The following is a 27,246-nucleotide window of genomic DNA, read 5'->3' on the forward strand; positions in this document are numbered from 1 at the left end:
TATTACTGTATTCGCTCTAATAATATCCCCCCCCCCTTTCAGGACCGGAAACCCTTTAATTTGAGTAACATTAACGTTTGTGTTCCAAATAATTGCCTGTCCATATCCCTGAATAGGTAAGAAATGTCCGTTCATGGAGGGTAGAGGAGAGAAATGCCTTTGTCCTTTTTGTCCTCTGCTATGTCAATAGTAAGGTGCATGAGAGACATTAAATTTTAAACCAAATCTAATATTGAACAGGCAACTAGTGAAATCTAATCAACAGGAGACACAGATCACACTTACGAGCCCTACAAAGCAGATGAGCAGCCAATGTTTGTAATCTTTTTAACTGAAATTTACTTATGCCAGCACAGATGGAATTGCAGTAATCAATCTGTGACGTTAAAAAAAAAAAAAAAAAAAAAGTGAGCTAAGGTGTGCAAAGTCAAAAAAATTTAGCAGGTTCTGGAGAACAGTGTATTTTACACGATGCAAGAAAACCCATTTTAAGTACATACAAGATGTGTTTTTGTGAAAAGAATTTTGAGTCTGTCTATTGAAAAGAAACGGATGTGAGGCAGGTTGAGAGTGGTTGGAAGTCTCATTCCAGACCTTCAAATAGGGCCTAAAAACATTATTCACAATTAATTTGGAAATACCTATTGCTGATATTGTGGCTCTGGCGGTTGACCCATGGGCTTTGGGCTGAAGCATGAAGACGTATATTCTCCTTCTTTGGATTGACCTTTAACTATGGACTTCCTTTCTTTAAATTATTTTATTTTTGTAAACCATTTTGTTGGTATTAACCTTTAGCGGTCTATCAAACTGAAATAAATTTGGAAATTCCTCTTATCCCCAGTTAATTGACAAATAATCCTATTGCCACAGAAAATTCTCAAAATAAGTCTTGGTCCATAATCTTGGTAGTATAAAATTGGGTTCCTGTACTCTAAAAACATATCTTATGACAGCTTCTCATGGAGCTACAGCGTAAAGCCATCAAAGGTTTTGGCTCAGACCAGATTACCATCCTTATGAGAGCCCCATGACAATGGGGGGTGGGGGGGGGGGGACACACCTTGCCTGCACTATTTATGAATATAGCACAGGCAGTTGAAGAGGAATTTATTACATCTGAATTTTTTCCATAAAAACTGCTTAAAATGTAAATAGTAGGATATAAACTGTATTAAAGGTAATTGAGCTAGAAAGGACAACGTTCTAGCTTGCTTTGGTTCAATTCTCAATGTATTTCATGTAGAAAATTGCTCAAAGTTTTGCCCATTCTGTGCCTCTCCACAGCACTCTTGTTTTAAACTGTGGTCTGTTGTCTCGCTAATGGCCTTGCTTTACACCATGTTTTGTTGAGCCAAGGAGCAGTGTTCAGAAGCCATAACAAAGTAAACTTGTACAAAGGGAAAAAAAAAATGCACAACACACAGACATCAGTACAGTCTGTTAAAATACTCTTCCCATTAAACTAAGCCCAATATGACTTTAGATGTAAAAAAGAAGCAAAATACAAGAAACGAGTACAAATGGATATTTAGAATATCTTACAGGTTTTGGAGCATTAATGTATTTCAGCATATAAACAACTTGAAAATGTGTTGCTCAGCCTTGGTTGTGTTCTGTACACTTTTGGAGATAAATGTCTGTATCCCCGACTCTTTGAGTTCTGCCCAGATACTAAGAGACAGGCAATGAAACTACAAAGTAGTAAAATTAAAACAAATTGGAGAAAATATTCTTCACCCATGTGTAATTAAACTCTGGAATTCGTTGTCAGAGAATTTAGTAAAAGCAATTAGCTTAGCGGAGTTTAAAAGAGGTTTGGATAACAGGATATCTTTCTGGTACAGGAAGATGTACCGGGTTCCTTCTTAGGTCTTGCTAAGTCTATAGTTCAGCTCTATCTGGTTACGGATTCAGATAGATTCTTTCTTTCATTCCTCCTGTAGTGGTTGCGGTGGTCTTGGAGGCTCCTAAGAGATGTACGGTTCCTGTGAATGGGGGACCTGCTCTTGGGGATGTTCAGAATTGCCTGCTGGAGGCTTTGTTGAGTGGTTTTGATGTCTCTGCTTCCAGGTAACTATCTGTGGTTCCTTAGTAGCTAGGCTTTTTTTCCGCTGGTCAAGAGGGTCCTGGATGGAGCTTTGGATAATCTTGCCTTGATAGACGCTGAAGGGACGAAGCTTGAGATGGGCTCAGCCTTTTTGGCAGAATTCTTTATACAATTTGCTAGTGTCTATTTCTATGGCCTCAGGTGTGGCTGTAAGGTGTTCTCCTTGGTTGCGAGGTTGGTCAGTGGATGCTGCTTTTTAGTCTAATCTGAGTAGGCTCCCTTAGTTTGGAGAGGACTTACACAAGATAGTCCGCAGTCTAGGAGATGCTATGGTGCCTAGTCTTCCTGAAGGCCGGCATAGGGCGTCGGACTGCAGTCTCTTTTCGTGATTGCAGTTGGGGATGAGATTTTCGCCGGTATAGAACGGGTACAGTGGTCCTGGCTCTTCAGAGGATTTTGGTCCCTTTCGAGGAGGTCTATCCTGCTCACTTAAGTTTCAAGGTCAAGCCTCTGATTCCTATGGGAGGTCGCTTAGCACAGTTCTCTTGGAAGTGAGCCAGATTGGCCTCCACTCACTGAGTGCTAGAGGTTGAGTGGAGGCAATTTGAGATGACACGCTTTAGATTTGGCATGGCATCTTCAGTCTCCTTCCTGGAGTCGTCTTGTCAGTCCAGCCTCAAGGCAGACACGATCAGGATGCTCTGGAAAGGGCTGGTCAACCTGCAGGCTGTTTGTATAGTTCCCTCTTCAGTACTTAGTCAGGGGCGCTATTCTGTTTATTTTGTCGTCCTCCAAAAAGCAGGATTTTTCCGACCAATACGGGACTTAATAAAGCAGTTTGGCGGACTCTTAATTTGGAGACTCTTTGCTTGGTCATAGTAGCCACTTGTTCCAGGGATTTTTTTTTTTGACCGCGTTGGTTTGCTTTTTCCGAGTCGACCCATGCATCGGTGTTTTCAGTTCATCCTTAACTGGATGATTTCCAGTTTAGGGCAATCTCGTATTGGGAGAGTCTACAAGTCACTGCTTATGTGGTCCAGTTCCTACAGTCCCTTGGTTGAGTGGTCAGCTCTCGAAAGAGTCACCTAGTGCTGTCTCAGTCGCTAGTCTGTCTATGAATATCCTTTGACACTCTGCAGGGTCGAGTATTTCTTCCCTAGGACAAGCTTCTCAAGTTACGGATTCAATTTCGAACAGTTCTGCAAAGGTTGTTGCCATGTGCAAGGGATTATCTTCAGATTTTGGACTCCATGTTGGCGACGATAGAAGCGGGGCCCTGGGGCACAGCAGATATGAGATCTCTGCAGAAGTCCCCTGCGTCCAGATGGTCACCGCAGAGGTTCCCTAGAGGTGAATTTGCTACTCCAGGCTCGTGAGCATGGCAGTCTTCTGCTGGTGGCTTCTGACGACCAAACTGCCCTATGGGCATTCCCCTGGATCTGCTGCTGCTAGGAAGTTGTTGCAACAGATGGCAGCCTCAGAGGCTGGAGAGCTTACTGTTGGGGGACAGTATGCACAGGGTCGTTGGTCTCAGCCAGAGACATCCTGCTCAATCAACCTCTTGGTAGCCAGAAGCATTGGTGGGCACTGGAAGTATTGTACCCTCGGCTAGTAGGTGAGTCTGTACATATCCTCTTGGACAACGCCAACGTGGAGTCATCAGTTGTAACAGGAAGGGGTTGCAGCTCATAAGTCTGGCACAGCTTCGTCCTGGATGCCCTCTTTGCGTCCTATTTAATGGAGACTGTGACCGTTCAGGTGCGCAACTCTCTGGTCCTGGGAGAATGGCTGTCAGCATTTCAAGCCTGTCACTTATTCCTGGGGGCTTACAGTCATGGCTCTGCGCATCTTAGATCTCAATGCAAAGTACCACGATTCTTCAATCGCAGAAGAAATCTCAAGTGAAAGGTGGTAGGTGTTTCTCCAGCCTTGTGTCTCGGGGATCCTATATGCATTTCCTCTGTGAGCCCTTCTGGGACACCTAAGTTAAAGGATCGAGGCGAACAGGGGTCTTCTAATCTTAGTACGCGCTGGATTGGCCTTGAAAGCCGATCTCCGTGCGTCGTCTTGTCAGCCTTTAACTCAAATTGCAGAATCTCACGGTCTCCTAGCCCAGTGGTTTTTCCCAACCCAACTCGATTTTTTTTTTACAGCTTGGCTCTTGAGCAGGCTCGGTTGATGAAGAGAGGTTGCTGGGCCAATGTGATTTCCACGACGCTTTAGTTGTTTCGTCCAACTTCTCTGAGTTATATCGAAACTTGGCAGGTGTCCTCACTTGGATTTCAGGGCTGTGTTCTTTCCAGGTTTTCTTCTTATCGCTCCCAGTTTACCTTCAGTGTATACTCTAGTGGATCCTTCTCTACTTCTATCCCACTGTCAGTTGGTGTACCTCAGGGATCTGTCCTGGGACCTCTTCTTTTTCTCCATCTATACTTCTTCCCTTGGTACTCTGATCTCATCCCATGGTTTTCAGTATCATCTTTACGCTGATGACTCCCAGATCTACCTCTCCACACCAGAAATCTCAGCTGAAAGCAGGCCAAAGTATCAGCCTGCCTGTCTGACATTGCTGCCGGATGTCTCAGCGCCATCTGAAACTAAACAAGACCAGACTGAGCTCCTTTTCTTTCCCCCTAACCAACCTCTCCTCCCCCATTCTCTATTTCTGTGGATAACACTCTCATCCTTCGGCTCATCAGCTCGTAACCTTGGGGTCATCTTTGACTCCTCCCTCTCCTCTCTGCACGTATTCAAGCAGACTGCTAAAACCTGTCATTTCTTTCTCTATAATATCACCAAAAATTTGCTCTTTCCTTTCTGAGCACACTACCAGAACCCTCATCCACAGTCTTATCACCTCTCGCTTAGACTATTGCAACTTGCTTCTCACAGAATCTCCCACTTAGCCTCTCTCTCCTCTTCAATCTGTTCAAAATTCTGCTGCTGCACGACTAATATTCCGCCAGTGTCGTTATGCTCATATTAGCCCTCTCCTCAAGTCACTTCACTGGCTTCCTATCAGTTTCCGCATACAGTTCAAACTCCTCTTATTCACCTATAAGTGCATTCACTCTGCAGCTCCTCAGTACCTCTCCACTCTCATCTCTCCCTACATTCCTCCCTGGGAACTCCATTCACTGGGTAAATCTCTCTTATCTGCAGTCTTCTCCACTGCTAACTCCAGACTCCGTTCCTTTTATCTTGCTGCACCATATGCCTGGAATAGACTTCCTGAGCCGGTACGTCAAGCTCCATCTCTGGCCGTCTCAAATCTAAACTAAAAGCCCACCTTTTTGATGCTGCTTTTAATGCCTAACCTTTATTCACTGTTTCAGAACCCTTATTTTATCATCCTCACTTTAATATCCCTTATCTCTTGTTTGTCCTGTTGGTCCTAATTAGATTGTAGCTCTGTCAAGCAGGACTGTCTCTTTCATGTTCGAATGTACAGCGCTGTGTACGTCTAGTAGCGTTAAAGAAATGATTAGTAGTTTTCAAGGCTTTGTGTTCAGAACGGACATTTCTCCGTTTCACGCTTTGGTGATGGAGGTTTTAATGAAGACCTGGCGATAGCTTATCTTAAGTCCAAATTGCAGCGCTGTCTTGTTTTTGGGGGTGCATTCAGTGAAAGGCCTTACTAGTCATCCAGATATCTCTGTCCCTTCATGGAGCAGGTGTCATTCCTCCTGGGGCCATTTTTACGGCGTGGGTCCTTACTTTCATTCTTTTTTTTTTTTTTCTTTAACTAGGTCTCTCTTTGGGCCCTTGGCGTCCTATTCTCTGTATGATTTGCGCTCAAGACAGTGTTTTTGGTAGCCAGTTTGCTTTGATCCAGAGAATAGAGGGTTGCAGGCATTCTCCTGTTGGTCTCTATTTTTTTTAGGAGCAGGTGGTTTTAATTCCAGTCCTTTTTCTTTCTCCCTATGGGCTTGTCAGTTTCATAGTTTTGCCTGTGTTAGGTCTGCCTCGGATTCGGAGGAGCGGCGACTTTTGCAGAAGCTAAATAGCGGGAGAGTTCTGAAGTACTATTGGAAAGCTATAGGGGACTTAGATGGATGGATCATCTGTTCTTGCTGATTGGAGGTTCCCCGTAAAGGTTTAGTGGTGTCTAACCCACTATTTCTAGCTGGCTTACAGAGATATTGGCTTCTGCTTACCTTCTGTCCAGGAAAACCTTTTCCAGAAGGAGTGAAAGTCCTTGTAAGCTGCATCATGAGCTGAATGCTTCTTGGTACCCGCTTTTTACAATTTTGTATGGCAGCAATATGTTTATCCTTGCATTCATTTTCTAGATACTACATCTTGGATGTGCGGTGTTGTCAGGAGCCAGTTTTTAGAGAAAATGTTCTCACTGTAGGTTTTCTAGGGTCCGTCCCTTAACAATATTGTTACTTCCTTCAGTCACATTCTGGGCTGGTCCAGAGGGGCGCTAAGGATAGAGAAATTAGTTCTTACTGCTAATTTGCTTTCCTTTAGTCCCTCCAGACCGGCCCAGATACCTCCCTGTAATTTTTGAAGTGATGAAATTTTGCTTCGTATTTGGTTACTATTGTTTTTTTTTTTTTTGATGGAGGTGCTTTGTGCGTTTGCACTTTCTTTGTTGTTAAAAATAAAAAAATACGCAGCAACTATATTTGCTTTCACAAAAGGTGCATTATGCAAGAGGCCACTCTGCCACTCCAACACTCCAAGTGGAGTGGCAGAGTGGCCTAGTGGTTAGAGCACTGGTCTTGCAATCTAGAGGTGGCTGGCATTACGCAAGAGGCACATGCTCATTGATAGCATGTTAGTGGCTCCTCGAGTTTCCCGGTTGCACAGAATAAGGCATGCACAGCCCATCAGTCACATTCTGGGCTGGACCGGAGGAACTAAGGAAAGCAAATTAGCATGTAAGAGCTAATTTCTCCTTAGCTCCACTTCAGACTCCCAAGACCACGGTTTCCAGTGAAGCAGTACAACTACTAGTGCAGCCATCTGACTCGGCAAAACTCTGTTCTGGATCTTGAGCAGGCTGAGGCCAGCACTTCCTGAGGCAATATGCATTGGGCTGGGAAGTTTCAGGCAGAGAAGGAAGGTTCCTGGGGCCAACCAGAGACAACCTGACTCTTTTTCACTGCGGCAAAGACATGCAAGTAGTTGGATAACCACAGGAAGGGGTAAGGAGAGGGAATAGAGAGATGAAGGAAGGGTAAGAGAGAGAGGCCCAGTATAGTGAGCAAGACTTGCTAGTAGTGCAAAAAAAAAAAAAGGATGGAGGCCACTATTGCCATGCAGGCTTTGTATTGAAGACACTGGTCTAGGCTCACTCATTTCTCCCCCTGACTGCTTTCACCACACTACACTGTTGTTACCTAATTGTCTTTGTCTAGCAGTTACCTTACCTTGGATGTGTTCTTGTCAATCTTACGGTTCTGAGTTGGATGCTCATGGAAGGACAGATTCTTGTGGAAGAGGGCGATGCTGGAACATAGGCCAGTGCTTGTTGATGGTTCATGATGGATTTCTGTAATGCCTGTTGTATAGTCTTAGTCATTTATGGAAAGCATGAGACCAAGGAGGTTATCTTTGCTAGTCTAGATACCCTGGAAAAGAGAGATGGTATTTAAGACGACAGCATCATGAGAGCCTAGGGAAACTAGTTCACTGGCCTTGGCTATCAAAGATTAGCAGCACCAGGAGGTGGTCAGATACAGTATTTAGCAGCTCGGGTATCTGCAGTTTGGCCATTGGGTCAGCCCAGTGCTCAGGATCCAAGATTACTTGCTTGGCTTGCATACAATGGACTGGGATGCACTTGTGGAACTCCCTGGTTCAAGAGCTGAGAGATACTAGTAATTAGAGTGTAGGGAGAAAGCAAAGGATATTATTCTTCATCTGGTGGGCTGCTATTAAGAATTGCATGTAATTTTATATACACCTTTTATTTTGATTTTTATTTATCAAGTTGTTTTGGGTTAGTTTTGTTTTGTTTCTAAACTACTTAATGCTATTTGAAAAAGCGGTGTATATCGAATGAATGGAATGCAAAAGGCAGCTTCCAAGGGAATGCTCTCATACATCCTACTTTTTAATCTCTGGACAGGTCTGACAAGGATAAGTTCAGCCAAGATTACTGTAACACTAAGGGCCGTCGCTCAGTGAGGGGAAGTAAGGAATGAGCTTGATGGAAGGCATTCCTGCGAGAGCAGGGCAATGGTTTCCTAGGTATGGCACAAGGATGATTGACTTCTGAAAATAAGCTTGTACAGCTAGGAAGTCATTAATTCTTCTCTCCATCTTCTGGTAGGAGGGACATAAACCATTTCTCTAGACTGGTCTGGCAGGACTTGAGAAAACCTCCTCCATATCTGATAGTTTACTTAGGTGAAACAAGTCTGATCTGCTCTGTTGCTCTGGAAATTATTACAAAGATGGAAGGTGATAAAGGAGTATAATAGAATCACACAATTATGGTTCAATTAAAAGAAAAAATGTTTTAAACAAATCAAAACCAGCTCGGGAACAGCACAGACAAATTGGGAATGAGCGATTAAGGACTCAAGGTGCAAAAGATCAGAAGAATAGATTCTAGGGGCAAAGAAGCAGCAGTGAGAGATGGAGAAATCACTACAGCAGATGAATACAGAAAGCATACATGCACTTCTCTGCAAATCTTTCAAAACTTTGTAAGGGGTCAGTATTTGAAAATCTCCCATCCTTTGTGCAGGTAAGTTATGCATATTTGTTTATATTGTGCATGTTTGTTTGTTTGTTTTTTATAGTATAATACAAAAAGAGCTTTGTTAAATATTAACATTAGATCTAATGTGAATCTAATTCAAATAAGAAATGGAAAAAATAGTTAGATGCTCTAAACAGTCCACCAATAAAAGGAGACCCAAATTCACAATTTAAAGGACTAACAAAAGGGAATGGACAACAAAAAAACAGGTGATGTCCTATGCATTTCAGTAACATTTGCTTTCTTGTGACAGACTGCTTTCCTTGGTATGCCATGCATTTTGTACATATTCAAGGTGCATGGGGTGGGGAAGAAGTCCCTGGTGAACTTCTTGAGCAGATTTATTTTTTTTTAAGCAATTTTACAAATAATTTCCAAATCTTGATACAGAAGGATAACATTTATTTTATTTTTGTTACATTTGTACCCCACGCTTTCCCACTCATGGCAGGCTCAATGCGGCTTACATGGGGCAATGGAGGGTTAAGTGACTTGCCCAGAGTCACAAGGAGCTGCCTGTGCCTGAAGTGGGAATCGAACTCAGTTCCTCAGATCCCCAGCACCAAAGTCCACCACCCTAACCACTAGGCCACTCCTCCAATATTGATACAAACTTGCAAAAATAAAGGAAGAATATTTATATTATCCGATCTTAGTCCACTATTTTGGGAAGGAAACAGGGCACAATACCTAGGAAAAATAAACCATCACTATTCAAAATTAGAGACAAGAAGGGAGTAACACAGAACTATACTAAAGTTTGATTACGGAGTAGATGATAATACGGTTCCTCGATGCGAAAATGGAGTTACTACTGTCTTATATTTCAAAAAGGAACTCAAATGTAAAGGATCATAAAAAAAACATATTTCACTGAATTCAATTTCATTACACATTTACATGGAAAGTACAGCCAAAAAAGACCACCCAATTGCAAAACACGAGGGCGAAGTTTAAGGAAAAGTTGGCGCCTCTTTTGAGTTGCTCTAGATAACATCAGGGAACATAATCTTACAGTTCAAAAAAAAAAATCTCTTCTTTATGATAGAAATTGTATATTAAAACAATTTCTATCAGGCTGTAGTAAAAAAGTCACAATGTTGCAGGTTTTAAAACCAAATTATCGTCAAGTGTCTGTGTAAGATTTAAACTCTCAAAAGATACTTCAGCTCCTTCAGCAACAAACTGATTGGTTTTCCTCTTGGTATAAGGCAGCAAATAATAAATTTCAGAGACCGGAGGATATGCTTGTTCCGGGATCTTCAATATTTCTGACAAATATCTTTTAAAAGTTATTAGAGGTGCAACAGCTGTTTTGGCTTGAGCAGATTTCTTATGAGACTTTTGTAAGCTGAGCTGGAAGATAGAGAAAATTTTAGAAATATCTTGACTATGCAGTTGCATGGAAAATTTGCCAAAATAAAGTTCCCAACTACAGAACCCAAGGCTTGAAGAACGCACATCAGGAAGTGTACTTGCTTTCATATTAAGAAAACAAGGCGTTCTTACAGCAGAACCAAGGGGCTGCTATACAAATTGAGCTACGTATTTGCCAACAGGTGATGAATGCAATACTCCTCTATATATTTTCAGTTGCTAGTCTGGCCATATAACTTGTTAAGCTGCCAGACTTTCGGTGCCAGCTTCAGGAAGGAGTGAAACCAAAGCTAGCAATGATCCGTTTAGTATCAATATTCAACTGTTAAATTGCTGGTATATATTTTTGATTTATTTCTGTCAAGTAGCAGGCCTAGATACATAGATAATCGCTGGCATGACCACTACTGTGCAAGGACTGCTGCTGAATATACGTGTTAATGAAACAGCAGGGCTTAATTTGTGGCTGCCCAAGCTGAAAATCAGGCCCAGAGTTAAGTATAATAGTGGCTGCAATTTCTTGGGATCTTTTCAGTAACCCCCCATCAGTTTGAGAGGGTCAACAGAATCTTGCGATAATGGCCTCAGGTCCATAATTTGGCTTTCTCTTCCTAAAGGGCTATAGGTCATACACTTTCAAGAACACAGGAGCAGCTTTTTCAGGTAACTAATATAAATATGTATTTATTATTTAAATAAACTCCGCAAGAAAAACAAATGATCATCCAGAAGCAAAATAACAAAAGTATGCAGCTGGCAACAGAGAACCTTCTCCCCCCCCCCCCCACCCCCCCCCCCCCCCCCGCCCCTATCAACAATATGGTTCCAAAAGTATCTTCAAAAACAGGCATGACAGTATTGCTGAACAAACTCAGTTTAAGGATTTTTTTTGTAAGTATTTTAAAAACTTCTAAAATACCTTTCAACAGATCCAGCAAGTAAGCAAACTTTAGAAAATCAATTAAGCAAATATTCCATCTCCTAACCATATCGTTGTCATTCCAGATAATTATTGAACAGGTTTTCTTTAATTAAATAAGTGTTGCTGTGCTGCATTTGTCTTTTTTTTTGTTGTTGTTGTTTTTTGTTATAAGACATTTTTCTACTTATGGGTCTCAGTTTCTTGTTCCTTGTGTGTTAATCTTATCCACACAGTTCCACATTTTTGGAGAGCTTGATAATTCTCAGTGTGGCTACGGCCTAGTTTTATGCTTTTTCAATGTGCAAAAAGTAGGTGCAGTTCTTTCTGTGTAGGTACTTTTGTTAGGATAATTTCAAGTTGAAAGAACAGATGTAATTTCACTTCACTTAAAGAAATTGGTACAAAGACTGCAGAAACAGTACCTGTAGACTTTGCAGAAACAAGTTTGAACCCTGTTAACTTGATGCATGTGGATATTTTCCTGAATAGGTATGCATGTTGACTAGTTTTCCTCTCTGGGTGTGTAAATGTTGTGTTTTTTAAACTAACATTTCTATCTTGTCCTTGCACACAAATAGCAGTGAGTACTATACAGTGACTTCATTCCTACCTATTAGAACTTAGTACTACTACTACTTATCCTTTCTATAGTGCTACTAGACATACAGAGCGCTGTACACTAAATACATATAAGACCATCCCTGCTCGACACAGCTTACAATCTACTCAAGACAGACGAGCAGGACAAATAAGGGATTAGGGAATTTCTTATTGGTGGAATGGTTAAAACAGACATGGGTACTGAGGTGAATAGGAGTTATAACCAACCTCAAAAAGGTGGACGTTTTTAGCCTAGATTTGAATACAGCCAGAGACTGAGCTTGTCGTAAAGACTCAGGAAGTGTATTCCAGGCATATGGTGTAGCAAGATAGAATCTTACTCTAACTCTCATATGGGATCTCCTAATAGACTTTTCCATTGGAAAATTCCTGAGCCTAGAGCTATTCAGCCTAGGGATTTTTTTTCTTAAGCCTTAAGACAAATTTATGAACTGATTGTGGTGATAGGAGGGGTCTAGTCAGGTGTATTCCTTGGAAATTTAGTACTGTTTTTCATTATTTTTGCACACCTCTCAATTTTGTAGAATAGAGACCATAGGTTGGACAAAAGCTGGTTAATTTTGACTTTCAGAATCTTTGGAAGAGTTTTAGAGTTTTAAGGGCAGATGTTGTGTTGCAGTTTGCAGCCTCTCCTCTGGAAAATTTGGTACACTTCTGAGCGGATCATGGGACACCACTGCCAAGGTCTGGTTGAGTGATAAGTGCATGATGACGCTGCAGGTAGGCGTGCTGCTGTGTGAGTATAAGGTTTCTTGTATTGCTCATGGAATGTGGGACATAGTTTAGCTGTCACTGGAACTGCGTTGATTACTAATCTCCTCCTCTTCACAGGGTCACACGGCGGCAGTGTGGGCAGTGAAGATACTACCAGAGCAAGGCCTGATGCTGACAGGGTCAGCAGACAAAACTATTAAGCTTTGGAAGGCAGGCAGATGTGAGAGAACCTACACTGGTAAGTGCTTCTGTTAGCACTCCGCTTTCTAACTGCATTCATCAAGCCACAGCGCACACTGAATGACTGTTTATTTCTGCTGTTTGGTATCTTAGTGGTTTGTCATGTCTTTTTAAGACTCTGCCAAAAGTGTGATTTCTAAATGAGTATTCAAAGCCACACGTCCCTTCTTCAGATGTACTTGTTGCCACAATAACATTTTTAACTCCAGGGTCACACATGTGGCTTGATTTTCTTTTTATGGAGCCTTGAGTAGCCTAGTAGGTTAGTGCAGCGGACTTTGATCCTGGGGAACTGGGTTCGATTTCCACTGCAGCTCCTTGTGACTGTGGGCAAGACACTTAACTCTCCATTGCCCCAGGTAAGTACCTGTACATATGTAAACCGCTTTGAGTAGATGCAAATACCACGTCCCATTTCCCTTCCCTTCTCCTATTTTACAATGGGGCAACAGGAGTGTATAACTTAACGTGCTTGTGCTTTACTTCAGCCTAGCCGCCATACTGTGGGCACCTGAGTGTTCCCTGGATTACAACTTGGGCAGGGGTGTCAAGCATGCGTGGAATGTCCCCAATTCTTCTTTTTCTTGCCTATCCCCAGGCGTGAGACTATATTCTCGTATCTGAGTGGTGCCATACGGCTCAAGCATTCTTCCTACTATTAGATCAAATTGTTTTGAGCCTTTCTCCTACTCTGAACAGACTATCCCAATGGTATCAGGTAATTTGGGACACTAGGAAAGCTCCCTTTCTGATGCAATTAGCCAGAGAATGGAGCAGAGACTTAGTGGAGGATGTTTTGGTGGCTCATTTGGGGGCTGCATTTGATGATCTTCATACAGTGACCCCCCCCCCCCCCCCGGCGCAGCATTACAGGATATTCAATACAGAGTTCTGCATAGAGAGCATATCACTAAACAGAAGGGCAAGGACATGGGCCTATGGGGGGATGATCTGTGTGTGAAATGCAAAGCGTTCCCAGGCTCTTTCTTGTATTTATTCATGGAATGCCCCTCTGTCTACCTTTTGGTCCCAGGCTGTAGGAGTCATCGAGGCCACTTTGCCATGCACTTTAGATTGGTCGTATTTGGTGGTGGTGATGGGGGAGTAAGGCCTCCTTGCGAGGGAGGGGCTTCCGAGATGCGCAATGCAAATGTATTTTAGTACAATATATAGTTCTCAGGTACCCAACTAGACTCAGATAATAGAATTCTTCAATAAGAAAATTTCAATACATATTCTTCAGAAAAACAATATCCACTTTCGTTTTTGCTTTAACACATTTTATAGTGACCTCAGTGGTGCTGATCGCCAAGAGAAATTTTTTATGGCAATGCAAACAGCACCCACCTCTTCATTGATTCATGTAATTATATAATATTTCTCAAAATGTGTTAATGAAAGCAAAACGAAAGTGGAACCAACAAGAGGGAGAGCTGTTTTATAGCTAGTGCTTATTGAAATCAGTACTTAGTACGAGAAGTAACGGTGTTGGGTCTGCTGCGAAACGGTAATCGTAATATAAAATTTGACTTGATAACTTGATGATGACATCATAAAGGAAATCTACTATAGCAACATTTAATTCTTGAAAGTGCTACTATGATAAAATGAGGAAATTTTTTTTTAAAAATGCTAAAAGGATTAGCTGTTAAAGTTGGGCCTTTAAATCAGGCATGAACGTTGTTTAAAAATACCATCTTGGGAAATCCAGAGCAGATGTATTCCACACATTAATAAAGATAGAGCAAATGACAACCAGCATGGTTAAAGTGACATAGGCTATTAATGCCAAAAGAACATCCTTCAAAAAGTGAAAAAAGGATCCAGATAAAGAAAACAAGAAGCAACATAAGCACTGGTAAGTTAGATGCGAAACATTGATAAAGAAGCCTAAAAAAAATATGAAGAGAAACTTTTCACAGAGGCAAAAACTCATAGTAACGTTTTTCAGGTATATCAGAAGCAGAAAGCCTAAGAGGGAATTTGGGACTGTTGGATCATCAAGAAGTAAAAGGGGCACTCGGGGAGGACATGGCTATAGCAGAGAGTCTAAATGAATTCTTTGCCTTGGTCTTTATGGAAGAAGATGTTAGAGAGCTTACCTGTACCTGGTTTTCAAGAATGACAGTGCAGAAGAACTGAAAGATCTCTGTGAATCTGGAAGTCCACAAATTAGAGTAGTAAATCACCTGGACTGAATGGTATACACCTGTTTAAAATCATCTGTAGTACCTGAAGATTGGAAGGTGACCAATATAATGCCAATTTTTTTTTAAAGGGTTTCAAGGGGATCCTGGAGAGGGGGGGGGGGGGTATCCGGGAAATTACAGACCGGTAAGCCTGACGGCAGTGCTGGGTAAAATAGTGGAAACTATTAGAATAAAAGTACTGAACACAAACATGGTTGAATTGGACAGTCAACACGGATTAAGTCAAGGGAAGTCTTGCCTAACCAATTGGCTTTAGAAGGCGTGAATAACGTAGCAGATAAAGACCTCTACGGCCATCTAGTCTGCTCAATAAGATAAACTCATAGCATAAGGTACAATGTGATACTACATATGTATACTTGATCTTGATTTGTCATTGCCATTTTCAGGGCACAGACTGTAGGAGTCTGCCCGGCACTGTCCTTGTTCTCCAGCTACTGAAGCTGAATCTGTCCAGCCACAATCAGGGCACAGACCATAGAAGTCTACCCAGCATTGACTTTGCATCCCAATTACTTGATGGTAAGCTTGTTTGGTTCCATGGCTTCTATAGAGGATTCCTTTTGTGTTTATCCCACACAATAAACATGTAGATAAAGCTGAGCCTGCTGATGTATATCTAGATTTTCAGAAAGCTGTTCACAAAGTCCCTCATGGGTGACTCCTGAAGAAATTGAAAAGCCATAGGATAGGAGGCAATGTTCCGTTGTGGATTAGGACCTGGTTAATGGATAGAAAACAGAGGATAGAGTTAAATGGCCATTACCCTCAGTGGAAGAGGATGAATGGTGGAAGTACCCCAGGGACTGGTGCTATTTAACATATTTGTAAAAGATTTAGAAATGGGAATGATGAGTGAGGTGCTTAAATAAGTTGGTGTCATTTGCATATTTAAAGTTGTTAAAATGCAGGAAGACCTTAGCAAATTGGAAGACTGGGCATCCACATGGCATATTTAATTTAATGTGGACAAATGCAAAGTGATGCACATTGGGAGGGGGGAATAATCCAAATCAGTTACCTGATGTTGGGTTCCACCTTAGGAGTAGGCACCCAAGAAATAAGTCTAGGTGTCGTCATGGACAATAAGCTAATGTCTTCCGCCCAGTGTGCGGCAGCAGTCAAGAAAGCAAACCAGAATGTTAGGAATTTTATTAGGAAAGAGAGAGAAAATAAGGTAAGGAATACTATGCCTCTGTATCACTCGATGGTGTGACCTCAACTTGAGTTTTGCATGCAGTTGTGGTCGCCGTATCTCACAGAAAGCTATAGTGGAATTAGAAAAGGTTCAAAGAAGGGCGACCAAAATGATAAAGGGGATGGAACTCCTCTCATAAGAGGAAAGGCTAAAGAGGTTAGTGCTCTTCAGCTTGGAAAAAAGAAGAATGAAGGGGATATTTATTATCTCATCCATGTTTCTTTATGTAATACCAGTTGTATCTTCACTCCGGATTGGCGAATGCCATTGACGGAAAACTGTAAGCCACATTGAGCCTGCAAATAGGTGGGAAAATGTGGGATACAAATGCAGCAAATAAATATGATAGAGGTCCACAAAATCCTGAGCGGTGTAGAACAAGTAAATGTGAATCGATTACTTATTTTTTTCAAAAAGTGCAAAACCTAGGGGACACTCAGTGAAGTTGCATGATAATACTTAAAATGAATAGGAGAAACTTTTTTCACTCAATAGTTAAGCTTTGTAACTTATTACCAGAGGATATGATAACAGCGGTTAACGTACCTAGGTTTAAAAAAAGGTTTGGACATATTCCTGCAGGAAAAATCCATAATTTGCTATTGAGATAGAAATGGGGAAAGTCGCTTCTGTCCCTGAGATTGGTAGCATAGAATCTGTGCTACTGTATCTCTTGTTTGTCCTGTTTGTCAGTCCTAATTAGATTGTAAGCTCTGTCGAGCAGGACTGTCTCTTCATGTTCAAGTGTATAGTGCTGCATATGTCTAGTAGCACTATAGAAATAAGTAGTAGTAGGATTCTGCCGGGTACTTGTGACCTGAATGGAAGCAGGATATTGGGCTAGAAATGTTAAGTAGTAGTAGTAGATGGACCATTGGTCTGCTCCAGTATGGCTATTCTTTCTTAGTAAAAGCTTCCCTGAACAGCTTTCTGGCTCTTGGGCATTGGGATCAAGGCATCTTTCTGCACCATATACCTGAAATTGACTTCCTGAGTTGGTACCAATGACATAAAAAAATGTGGGGGAGAGAGGTTCTGAAAGCCAAATTTAGGCTCTTAGGTAGAAAGCTCAAATCCAGAACCTCTAGGGGAGCATTTTCCAAAGTGCTACCTGTTCCACGCACAGGGCCCAAAAGACGGGCAAAGCTCCAAGTCTCAATTTGTGGATGAGGCAATGGTGCAGGGAAGAGGGTTTTAGATTTGTAAGGAACTGGGCAGCATTCTGGGGAAGGGGGAGCCAATTCCAGAAGAATGGGCTCCACCTTAATCAGGATGGGACCAGGCTGCTGGCATCGGCATTTAAAAAGGAGATAGAGCAGCTTTTAAACTAGAACCTGGGAGAAGGCCAACAGTCATTCAGAAATGCATGGTTCGGAACTAGGTATCTTTCAAAGATATCACCAAAGCAGGGAAGATAGGGTATACTGATAGCAAGGTTGCAGAAGAGACCATAGTAGATCAGGTGACCTTAATTTGCAATCTTTTGTCTGATTTTTATTTAACACTATCAACTAATGAGCAAGATGTAAATAGGAACGACAAACATAGTTTGAAATGTCTATATGCAAATGCCACAAGCCTAAGAAATAAGATGGGAGTGTTAGAAAATATATTGCACTAAATTAAAAATTAGATATAATAAAATGAGTTAGCAGGCTTTAAAAAAAGTCTTGGATGGCTTCCTAAAGGAAAAATCCATAGACCATTATAAAAATGGACTTTGGGGAAAATCCACTGCTTATTTTTAGAATAAGCAGCATAAAATGTATTGTATTGTTTTGGGATCTTGCCAGGTACTTGTGACCTGAATTGGCCACTGTTGGAATCAGGATGCTGGGCTTGATGGACCTTCGGTCTGTCCCAGTATGGCAATACTTATGTACTTTTGTATTTTGTGAGTCCCTTCGGGTGGTGTCGGGCACAGCTCCTTGAAGTAGGGCAGGTCCCCACTGTCCATCTGCCCTGGCAATCTGTGTGACTTTTTTTTTTTTTTTTTTTTTTTTTTTTTAATCATACTGCGTTGAGTGAAATTTGTTCCTTGGCTCTGCTGCTTATTGATGTGTGTGCTGTTGCTCTTCCCTCGCACTGCTGTGCTGGAGGTTCCCATGTGCAATCCCTATTATAATCTCTCATAGGATTAATCTCTGTTCCTGCCCATACAATTTGTTCCAGTCAAGCTTCTTTCACACTCATGCAAGGCAAGGAACCTCCTTCTCTAGATGCCATTAATCACTTTACCTTCAGTTAGTCTGCACTTCCTATCTGCCTGTTCCAATTGTGTATGTAAATGCTAGGTTGGTGATCAATAAAACTTATGCTAGGGATTGGTTGGTGGAGAAGCAATTTGAGTTGTTGCTGGTCTCTGAAATGTGACTTCGTTCAGCAGAGGATCGTATATTTAATTCTTTTTGTTACAAGGGCCTCATCAAACAAGTGCTAAAAAGAGAGGGAGTGGAATCACCATCATTTATAAAGCCTTCTTCAAAATAGAATATTGTCCCAACTGAACTCTTCTGATCTTGAGATTATTGCCTGCAAATCAAGTGATCCTGTGTTATTGGAGCCCATATGCCTTATTCATTTCTATCGCTCTCCAGGAAGCTGGTCTGCCTCAGAAACTGGCGTAGCTACGGGTGGGGCTGGGTGGGCCACGGCCCATCCAATCTCGGCTCAGACCCTCCAAGTTTAGCCACAGATGTGCACAGCCTTTCTGCCACAGCAGCTGTCAACTCTCCTGGTCCTCCTCCTCCTCCTTGCCTGGCCCTGCCTAAATGTTTTGGAGGGTTTTTGATTTGTTTGGTTTTTTTTTAGTGCGGTGTGCCATAGGTCTGGTCTTGTTGTGCCAGAATGTGGAAGTCTCCCATGGCGCAGGCGCTGCCTATAGCATGCCTGCACCACTATGGCCTCAATCTCAGCTAGTGCCTTGCTGCTTGCTTCCCAAGTTCCTTCTTCCCCCGCAGTGTGCACGATAGCACCACATACAGTGCCACATGGGAAGGCTGCCGGTTGTGTTGCAGTGTGGCACCTCACTTCCACAGTGTGCGGGGTCACGGGTGCCGGACCGGTGCCCTCATTGGTTGTGGCAGCCTTTGTTCAACAGTTTGTTGTTGATCAATTTGACCTCCCGCCCTCCATCAGCACTTTTCTGTGGCTTCACACAGACTGCACCACCTGCCAACAAGAGCAAGCAGCAACTCTAGGCAGTGAAGAGCCCACCCCAACCCAAAAGCCCACCAGCCAGCATTTTGATTACTCTTGTAATCAAAATGCTGGCTGGTGGGGGGCTTCAGGGTGGGGATGGGCTCTTGTAATCAAAATACTGGTTGTTCGTGGGCTTCTGGGTGGCCTCTTGTAATCAAAATGTTCACCAGTGGCTCCACAGCTTCCTAAAATCTAGACATTATCAGGGTCTCTCACCATCCTGGTCTCCTTGCTGCAGGGTGCCACTATCTCCAATCCTGTTCAATGTTATGATGACTCTGCTAGGAGAAAGATTGGAGGCAGAAGGGTTCTGCACTTTCATTTATGCGGGCGATGTCACAATCTATATCCCTTTCAAAACTGGTCTTCCAGAAATTGTCCCTAAGATTAGGCTTGGTCTTGATTTGTTGGAATCCTGGGCTTCTGAATTTAAATTTAAGCTAAATAGAGAAGACTAAATTTCTTGTGGTAACCAACTCCTTTGACTGTATCATATATAATAATTTTACCATTGACAATGTGTCCTGTCCCCTAGACATGACGCTTAGGGTATTGGGTGTATTAATTGACAAGTCATCTCAAGTTCGAGCCTCAGGTTTCGTCAGTAGTGAAAAAATTATTCAGGTCTCTTGGAAAGCTGAGGAGAATCTGATCCTATTTCTTTCCCAACATCTTTAGACTGCTAGTTCAATCCTTGGTTTTAATTCGATTTGATTACTGCGGTTCCATCTATGCTGGATATAAGGAGGGTGTCCTAAAACAGCTTCAAACGGCCCAAAATACAGCAGCTAGGCTTGTCCTCAAGGTATCGTGTTTTGATAGAGCCTCTCATTATTATGCAAACTGCACTGGCTGCCCATTAAAGCCTGGATTATTTTTAAATTGTGTTTTTGTTTTTCAGATATTATATGGCATGACTACCAGATTACATGCAGCCCTTTATAACTATTTCCCTACTCAGTATAACCTATAATTGTAGGGACTACCTTAGGCTTCATCTTCCAGATTACATGAGTGCACTATAAATCAGTTTACTCCGCAGACTTTAGATACCAATGTGCTAAGTGGTGGAACTCGATGCCAGTGGCAATCAATGGTCAGCCTGATTATTTGGTGTTTCTCAAAAGACTGAAAAGTTTCCTCTTTGAGAGGTTTCTACCCGTTGGAGTGTGTTAGATTATAACTGACCATCAATGGGTAATTATTTAGTTCTTATTTGTGCTACTCTGCTCTTACTTGATATTTTATTTATAGTATTGTAAACCTTGCCTATCGTTTTATTTATTGTAAGCCACGTTGAACTTGAGTATGTTCGGGGTAATGTGGGGTATACCACTCAAGGTAGTATACAGTAAGAATAATTTGGACATAGGCAGTAGACAATTACAGTAGAAGAAAGTACTCAAAATAATACATGTTATGGTGTAGTATACTATTAAAGCATCAACACAATGCAGATCAAAACTTCTTACAAGCAGAAGGATAAAATATGGAAAATAAGGTGACTAACTTCAGGAAAATTGCACATGAAGTCAGGGAAGATGCATTAAAGTGATCTGTTACAGTAAAGATGTATAAGCTTTATGCAGGCTTCCTCTCACTTTCATGCTTCCTCTCTTCTTGTTCACTGTCCACTGTCACTGGAATAAGTTGGCAATGTTGCTTATTATTGTATTGAGAATTAAAGTATTGTATGACAAAGGACTTACAATAATGTATTATGACGGGTATATTGTTGAAATTAAAATAGGGGAAAATGATGATAGGTGAAAACTTTCTGTTGGCACAGATTCTTGTTCTTTGGCTTCAGTTTCATTGCATCACATTTCAGTCAGCATTACCAAACTTTTTCTTCTCTCTGCCATCTACACAAAGCCAGGTTTCTTGTGCTTTTAAACCATTATGGTTTGTGTGTAAAACTGTTACTGCAGACTAATTGTTCCATCTGCAATATGTGCAAGAGAAGGTGTCTGTGTATGCTCTAGACAAACCTTAGGGCAATTCTATGAGAGGGCACCTGATAGGAGCCTATTCTATAAAGGAAAGTAAGCACTTATTTTCTTTTATAGAATACTAGTAAAACAGGCCCATTTCTGACACAAATGAAACGGGCTCTAGCAAGGTTTTCCTCGGAGTGTGTATGTTTGACTGTGTGTGAGAGAGTGTGAATGTGCGAGTGTGTGTGTGTGACAGAGAGAAAGTGAGAATACCGATGCGCTTCTCTTCCCTGCCCCCCCCCCCCCCCCAGCCTCTCCTCCACTTTAATCAGCATATATTAAATTCACCCCATGTGCTACAGAAAAGCACCAAGCACATCCAACGTTCTGAAGCCGAGAAAGCAAAGCATTCGTGCGCTCTGTAAGGCTCCATCTTCTCAATTGACGACACGTAGTCCCGGAATGTTGCAGGAATGCCTCAAGGCTTGAAGGCTTCACTTTCTCGGCTTCAGAACGTTGGAGGTGTGTTTTTATTACATACTCTGTTACACTAGTCCTATATATGTGTATATGGTTAGGCACCACCACTTATGCCATGCCTGGATGGTGGAGATATGTGCGTAACTTCTAATATTTTGTTACATTTGTAAATGTGAATCCCACCCAGACTCCGTCCCACCTGTAAAATATGCACTATGTAAGTTAGCATGTATTAACAGAATAGTGCTTAAGTGGAGTTTTGATTTTTACATGTGTGTACCAGTATTCTAATCATTTACACATACATTGTGTTCACTTAGGATAACCAATGTTATACATCTGATAATAGCTCTCAAATGATTGTAGCGAATAGATATGGATGGGCTGGAGTGTAAATTTTAAGGGGTTTCGACGTTAGTGTCAGAACTTAGTACAAGAACAGTGCTGGGCAGACTTCTACGGTCTGTGCCCAGAGAATGGCAAGGACAAATCAAATTTGGATATAAAGTATCACATACCATGTAAAATGAGCTTATCTTGTTGGCAGACTGGATGGGACCGTACAGGTCTTTAACTGCCATCATTTACTATGTTACACTCAGCACATAAATGTTAGTGCCTTGTTTATAGGTAGCTGTATGTCTTTATAAAATACTAGCAGAAATCGTGCCTAGATTGAAGGTGCAATCTTGAGCAGGCATAAATGAAAAATGTCTGTTCTGAAGAATATTCTCAGTGATACAGAGTGCTAAATTAATTTTACATGAAACAAATTCATTTGTGTTGAATTCCTGACAGTTTTTAATCATCCTTTTTTTTAAGGACATGAGGACTGTGTAAGGGGACTGGCCACTCTCACCGAGACAGAGTTCCTCTCCTGCTCTAATGATGCCTCCATCCGAAGATGGAAGATATCTGGCGAGTGTCTTCAGGTCTGCTTTGGTCATACCAATTACATCTACTGCATTTCCACTTTTCCAGGTAGCAAAGGTGAGACGCGCCACTTGTCTTCCCTTTCACCTCTAACAGAGCATCATGAGGTAGCTTTTTTTTTTTTTTTTTTTTTTGATCAGGGACCAACCACTAAGGCTACTTCGACCAAATGTATGAAAGTGTTGCCTTAATGCAAATTTTTCCAGTTTTACATCTGCGTTTTTCTCATTCAGAGAACTGGGTCATTACCAGTCATGAATTTGTTGCAAAGCTGTAATAGGTTTTGTCATCCTTATATTCCTTATTTTCTAGTTTGTAGTGTGTTCCTCCTTCTAAAAAAAAAAAAAAAAATAGCCACTTCGCTGTAAGTAGTATGGATTTGTGGAAAAATTGCTGTAACCTTTGTGAGAAAGCAGACTTATCCTTTCAGGCTGTTAATCAAATAGTGAAGAAAGATCATATTCAGCCTGGTTTGAGCCTCACTACTTCAACGGGCATTTAGAAATGGCAGCAGAGATGAAATGATTTTGTAGGCACTCCCTCTCTTTAGTGTCTGCAAAAAACAGAACTACTAGTCAAAATCATTGTTGGCCATTATTTCAGAGGTTTGATTTTTGTATGCCTGCTTGATGGCATTTCATGAGTTTTTATTGTGATTCTGAAAGTGGTTTCTATATTGATTGGTACATCAGAAATGTGGTGACCCTCCACAATGATTTAACCATAACTGAAGAAGATGATGGCCATGTGATTGGAGTCTCTGTGGTTCTATATATCTTCAAGATAATGACACTTGGTTTCTGTTCCCTGACCTTTCAGCAGTAGACTTGGGGAGACCTTCAGACTATGCAGTACTTAGGGGCCCTTTTACTAAGCCGCATAAGCATCTGTGTGCACCCAACGCGCGCCAAAATGGAGTTACCGCCCGGCTACTGCATGGTTCTTGTGGTAATTTCATTTTTGGCGCACGGCCCCAAAATTTTTTATTTTCAGATGCGCGCCAAGTGACATTTTGACGCGCGTAGATCATTACCACCCAGTTACCATGTGAGACTTTACCGCTAGGTCAGCGGCTGGCAGTAAGGTCGCAGTCCCAAAATGGAAATATGGCAATTTTGATTTTTGCCACATGTCCATTATCGGCAAAAATTTGTAAAGTTGTGGGGTTTTTTTTTTTTTACAAGCGCGCTGAAAAATGGATCGGCGCGCACCCAAAACCCACGCGTAGGGAAAGGGAAATTGGACTTGATATACTGCCTTTCTGAGGTTTTTGCAACTACATTTAAAGTGGTTTACATATATTCAGGTACTTACTTTGTACCAGGGGCAATGGAGGGTTAAGTGACTTGCTTAAAGTCACAAGGAGCTGCAGTGGGAATTGAACTGTTCTCCAGGGTCAAAGTCCACTGCACTAACCACTAGGCGGCTACTCCACTACCCCAAGCCATTTTTCAGCATACCTTAGTAAAAGGACCCCTTAAATCCACATACCACTAATGTATGCCTAAAAAGATAGGATTTGCAGTAAGTGGTCTCATAACATGAAATTTTGAGTTCTTGTGTGACTGTAACTTGTCACAACTGAAACATCTGCAGATGAAAGAACCAAATCCCATTAAAAAGTGTCAGTCCCCTGTCTTCCCTTTCCCACATCCCTTCTTCCCAGACTCTGGAGACGTAATGATATATTTGTTCCCAGATTAATCCAAGTGACAGACTGCAGTATAATATAAAAAGAAGAATTTGAAACTGGAAGCCTCTAAATGTGTTAACATGATTTTAGTCTGCCCTTGTGGCTTGTTTTTGACACATTACACTGGCAGCCTCAAAGTTAGATGAAAGTGGGTGAAAAATCGCTGCAGCCATAGGCTACCTGTAATGTACTGTGGTACAGAGCACAAGGAGCATTGTTACACTGTGAGGACTGTGACCTCATTTATTGTGCTGTGCTCCTGCCACCCGCTGAGCCTACCGACTTTTTCCCTTTGCACAGAGTTTTTTTTTCACACACAGCAGATTTCCTCCTCCCCCTACCCCCTTAGCCTGAACATTTGTAACCAGTCTTCATTTAGTACTGCTGCTGTAAGTGATAGTAGAGGACTATGGTTGTTAGGACCATGAAACAGACTCTGGAGCAGGGAGCAGGAGAATTATGTTAAAGGTGAGTCTATCAGTGAACTCTAATTGTTAGAATATATTTTCATCTTTACATAAAATGTATTTTCTTTTATCTGATCCCTTATCTATAATTAAAATAATGAGTTGAGAGCACAGAGGGGAAGCCTGGTGGAAGTCCATTGATGATGAAAACAAGTGAATTGGCCTCTAGTTTTTGTAATTAGGTGAGCACCAAGGTGGATTCCTGAACGTTGTGTTTTCTAAACTTATCCTTCCGTAATTAACTGGATGTGTAGCTTATAATTAACATTTTTTCTTTCTTTGAGTGCTAATACTATGAATTGCTTCCACTCTGCTTTGTGGCCATCACAATCCACCAAATCTGTATTCTACATTTGTTTAATTCTTCTCACACAGTTTATTCAAGCTATTCTACTGGACTTCTTTGTTTTAAATCTTTTGAGTTTGATTGTGATGTTTCCATCTCTAAGAGATGAACAATTTTACACAACAATAAAAGCAGCATTATTAATGTCAAAATAAACCTCCCAAATATTATGCAAAATTATAAGCAACATTTCCTGAGATAATTATTGAATATATATAGTATAAAAGGAAAGAAAAATGTGAGCGTACATATGGTGTTCAAAGAGTCTGGAGAATTCTCAGAGGACAAGCAGGCCATTTGTATTCCCACAGCTGGGTGGCATCCAGCAGAGACCGGTGCGAACGCTGACTAGCGAGATTATTATAGAACTTTCTAGCAGTGTCCCACCACACGTGCACTGGTGCCTTGCCCGAGACACGAACAAGGGTCCCTCAGTCTTTAATTTTCTTGCGGAGCACGGAGGACATGTTATCATATTTTCCGCTCAGTGCAGATTTTTCTCTACTCTATAGTGCTTTCCCATGCAGATATTTTTGTCCCTTTTGGTTATTTTTTTTCCTTACTCCTAATTTTATTTTTTCTCTTTTTTTTTTTTTTTAAGTGTTTTCGGCTGTTAAAGCTTTTCCTTTCTTTTTTGTAAGCTGCTAGGCCAATTCAGGCCAGAACACAGACCTCAATTTTAACGCTACCCCTTTGCACTGTTCGCAATTGAGTAGTTTAATTTAGCCGCAATTCTTGATGTCCAGGAAGACCCCCAGTGACTTAAAAGGTTGATTTATTTGACAAACCTGCACAATTGGTGTATCGGGAGCCTTGGGCTTGACTATGAGCCTAACTCTTGTTCTCTGTGTTTGCAAATGCAGTTAAGGGTGCTGCAGCTTCAACAGGAAAAACTTTTTGGCTCCTCATCAACATCAGCACCAGATGTATCAACTCTCGATGGCTGCTAATTTCAACTACAAGTGGGAGTGCACCGGTATCAAGAAGGTCTGTACCTCCCTCGACATCGGGTGCTGAAAGTAGGCTCTGGGACTGGTAAGCATCAGACCCAAGAGAGGGCATGTTTCCAGGTTCGACATCGGCACCGAAGGACAGCCCAAGAAGCATAAGCGTCTGTCCTCATCAACACGTGGTGCCAGGAGCTCTGGGGCATCGGCAACACCAGTACCTGAGAATCACCAGCACTGGGAACAGTGCTCCCCCTCTTTGCAAGAAATGCTGTTACACAAGTCTCCAGGCAGTCAGATCCCCGCTTTTGGTTCAGCACTGATAACCTTCTCAGGCTGCGTTTGTCACAGCTCCCCCACCTTTGCTGATGCCTAATTTCTATGAGCAGTTCCAAGCCATGCTCAAGGAGGAGCTTGCACAGATGCTGCAGTTGCAATCTACTCTGCCATCGAGGGTGCTTGCGCCAGCTGCATATCAGCCCCAGTTTCTTCCTGAAACTTCATCGTTGCCTGTGGAGAGATCCTGGATGCTAACGCCTCGAAAGATGTTGACATCGGCACATGTAGTACCGCTATCGACATTGGTGGAGGAAGCTTCCCTGGAGTCTGAGAGTAGGGCTGTACCTTGCGCTCATCAGGGCGTGGATGTAGTTCCACTGAGCCGAGGTAGACACAGACTCAGTCAAATCAGAGTGCCATGAGGAATCTGAACGGGACTGCTCATGGGACTCTGAAGAAGACCCTCGTTACGTTTCAGAGGAGGAATATTATGAGGTACATTCTGATCCCTCCACCCCTCAAGAGAGATGTAAATATCCAGCTGAGGGTCTCTTCCACTGGTTTCATTAAAGAGATGGCTTCTTCCATCCCATTTAAGTTAGAGGAAGAGCCCAGGGAGAGAGATCCTAGGATAAGCAGCATAATATCTGTTTTACTGTTCTGGTATCTTGCCAAGTGACCTGGATTGGCCACTGTTGGAAACAGGATACTGGGCTTGATGGAACTTTGGTCTGTCCCAGTATAGCAATGCTTATGTTATGTTCGATATTGCACCCTATCCTTAAAGATGCAGTGACTAAGAACTGGGAATCTTCCCTCTTAGTGTAGGTTGCACCTAAGAAGGTGGATACACAGTATCGTTTCCAGAAGGCTCCCGGATTCAAGAGGGCTCTACTGCCTCACCACTCTT

At 41.9% G+C, this 27,246-nt stretch overlaps 1 protein-coding gene across 2 annotated transcripts in view; it reads left to right on the plus strand.

Moving 5' to 3' along the window:
* PLAA (phospholipase A2 activating protein) overlaps window positions 1-27,246 on the plus strand; it is an 83,691-nt gene that overhangs the window by 11,914 nt on the left and 44,531 nt on the right. Inside the window, exons 3-5 of one of the 2 annotated variants that reach the window (XM_030194169.1) lie at window positions 12,311-12,411; window positions 12,523-12,643; window positions 22,494-22,661. In XM_030194169.1, coding sequence (XP_030050029.1) covers window positions 12,311-12,411; window positions 12,523-12,643; window positions 22,494-22,661 — 390 coding nt within the window. The remainder of the gene's footprint in view (window positions 1-12,310; window positions 12,412-12,522; window positions 12,644-22,493; window positions 22,662-27,246) is intronic. The other variant, XM_030194170.1, reaches the window with a different exon arrangement.

The sequence above is a fragment of the Microcaecilia unicolor genome, chromosome 2 (genome assembly GCF_901765095.1).
Source record: "Microcaecilia unicolor chromosome 2, aMicUni1.1, whole genome shotgun sequence".
NCBI classification, from domain to species: Eukaryota; Metazoa; Chordata; class Amphibia; order Gymnophiona; family Siphonopidae; genus Microcaecilia; species Microcaecilia unicolor.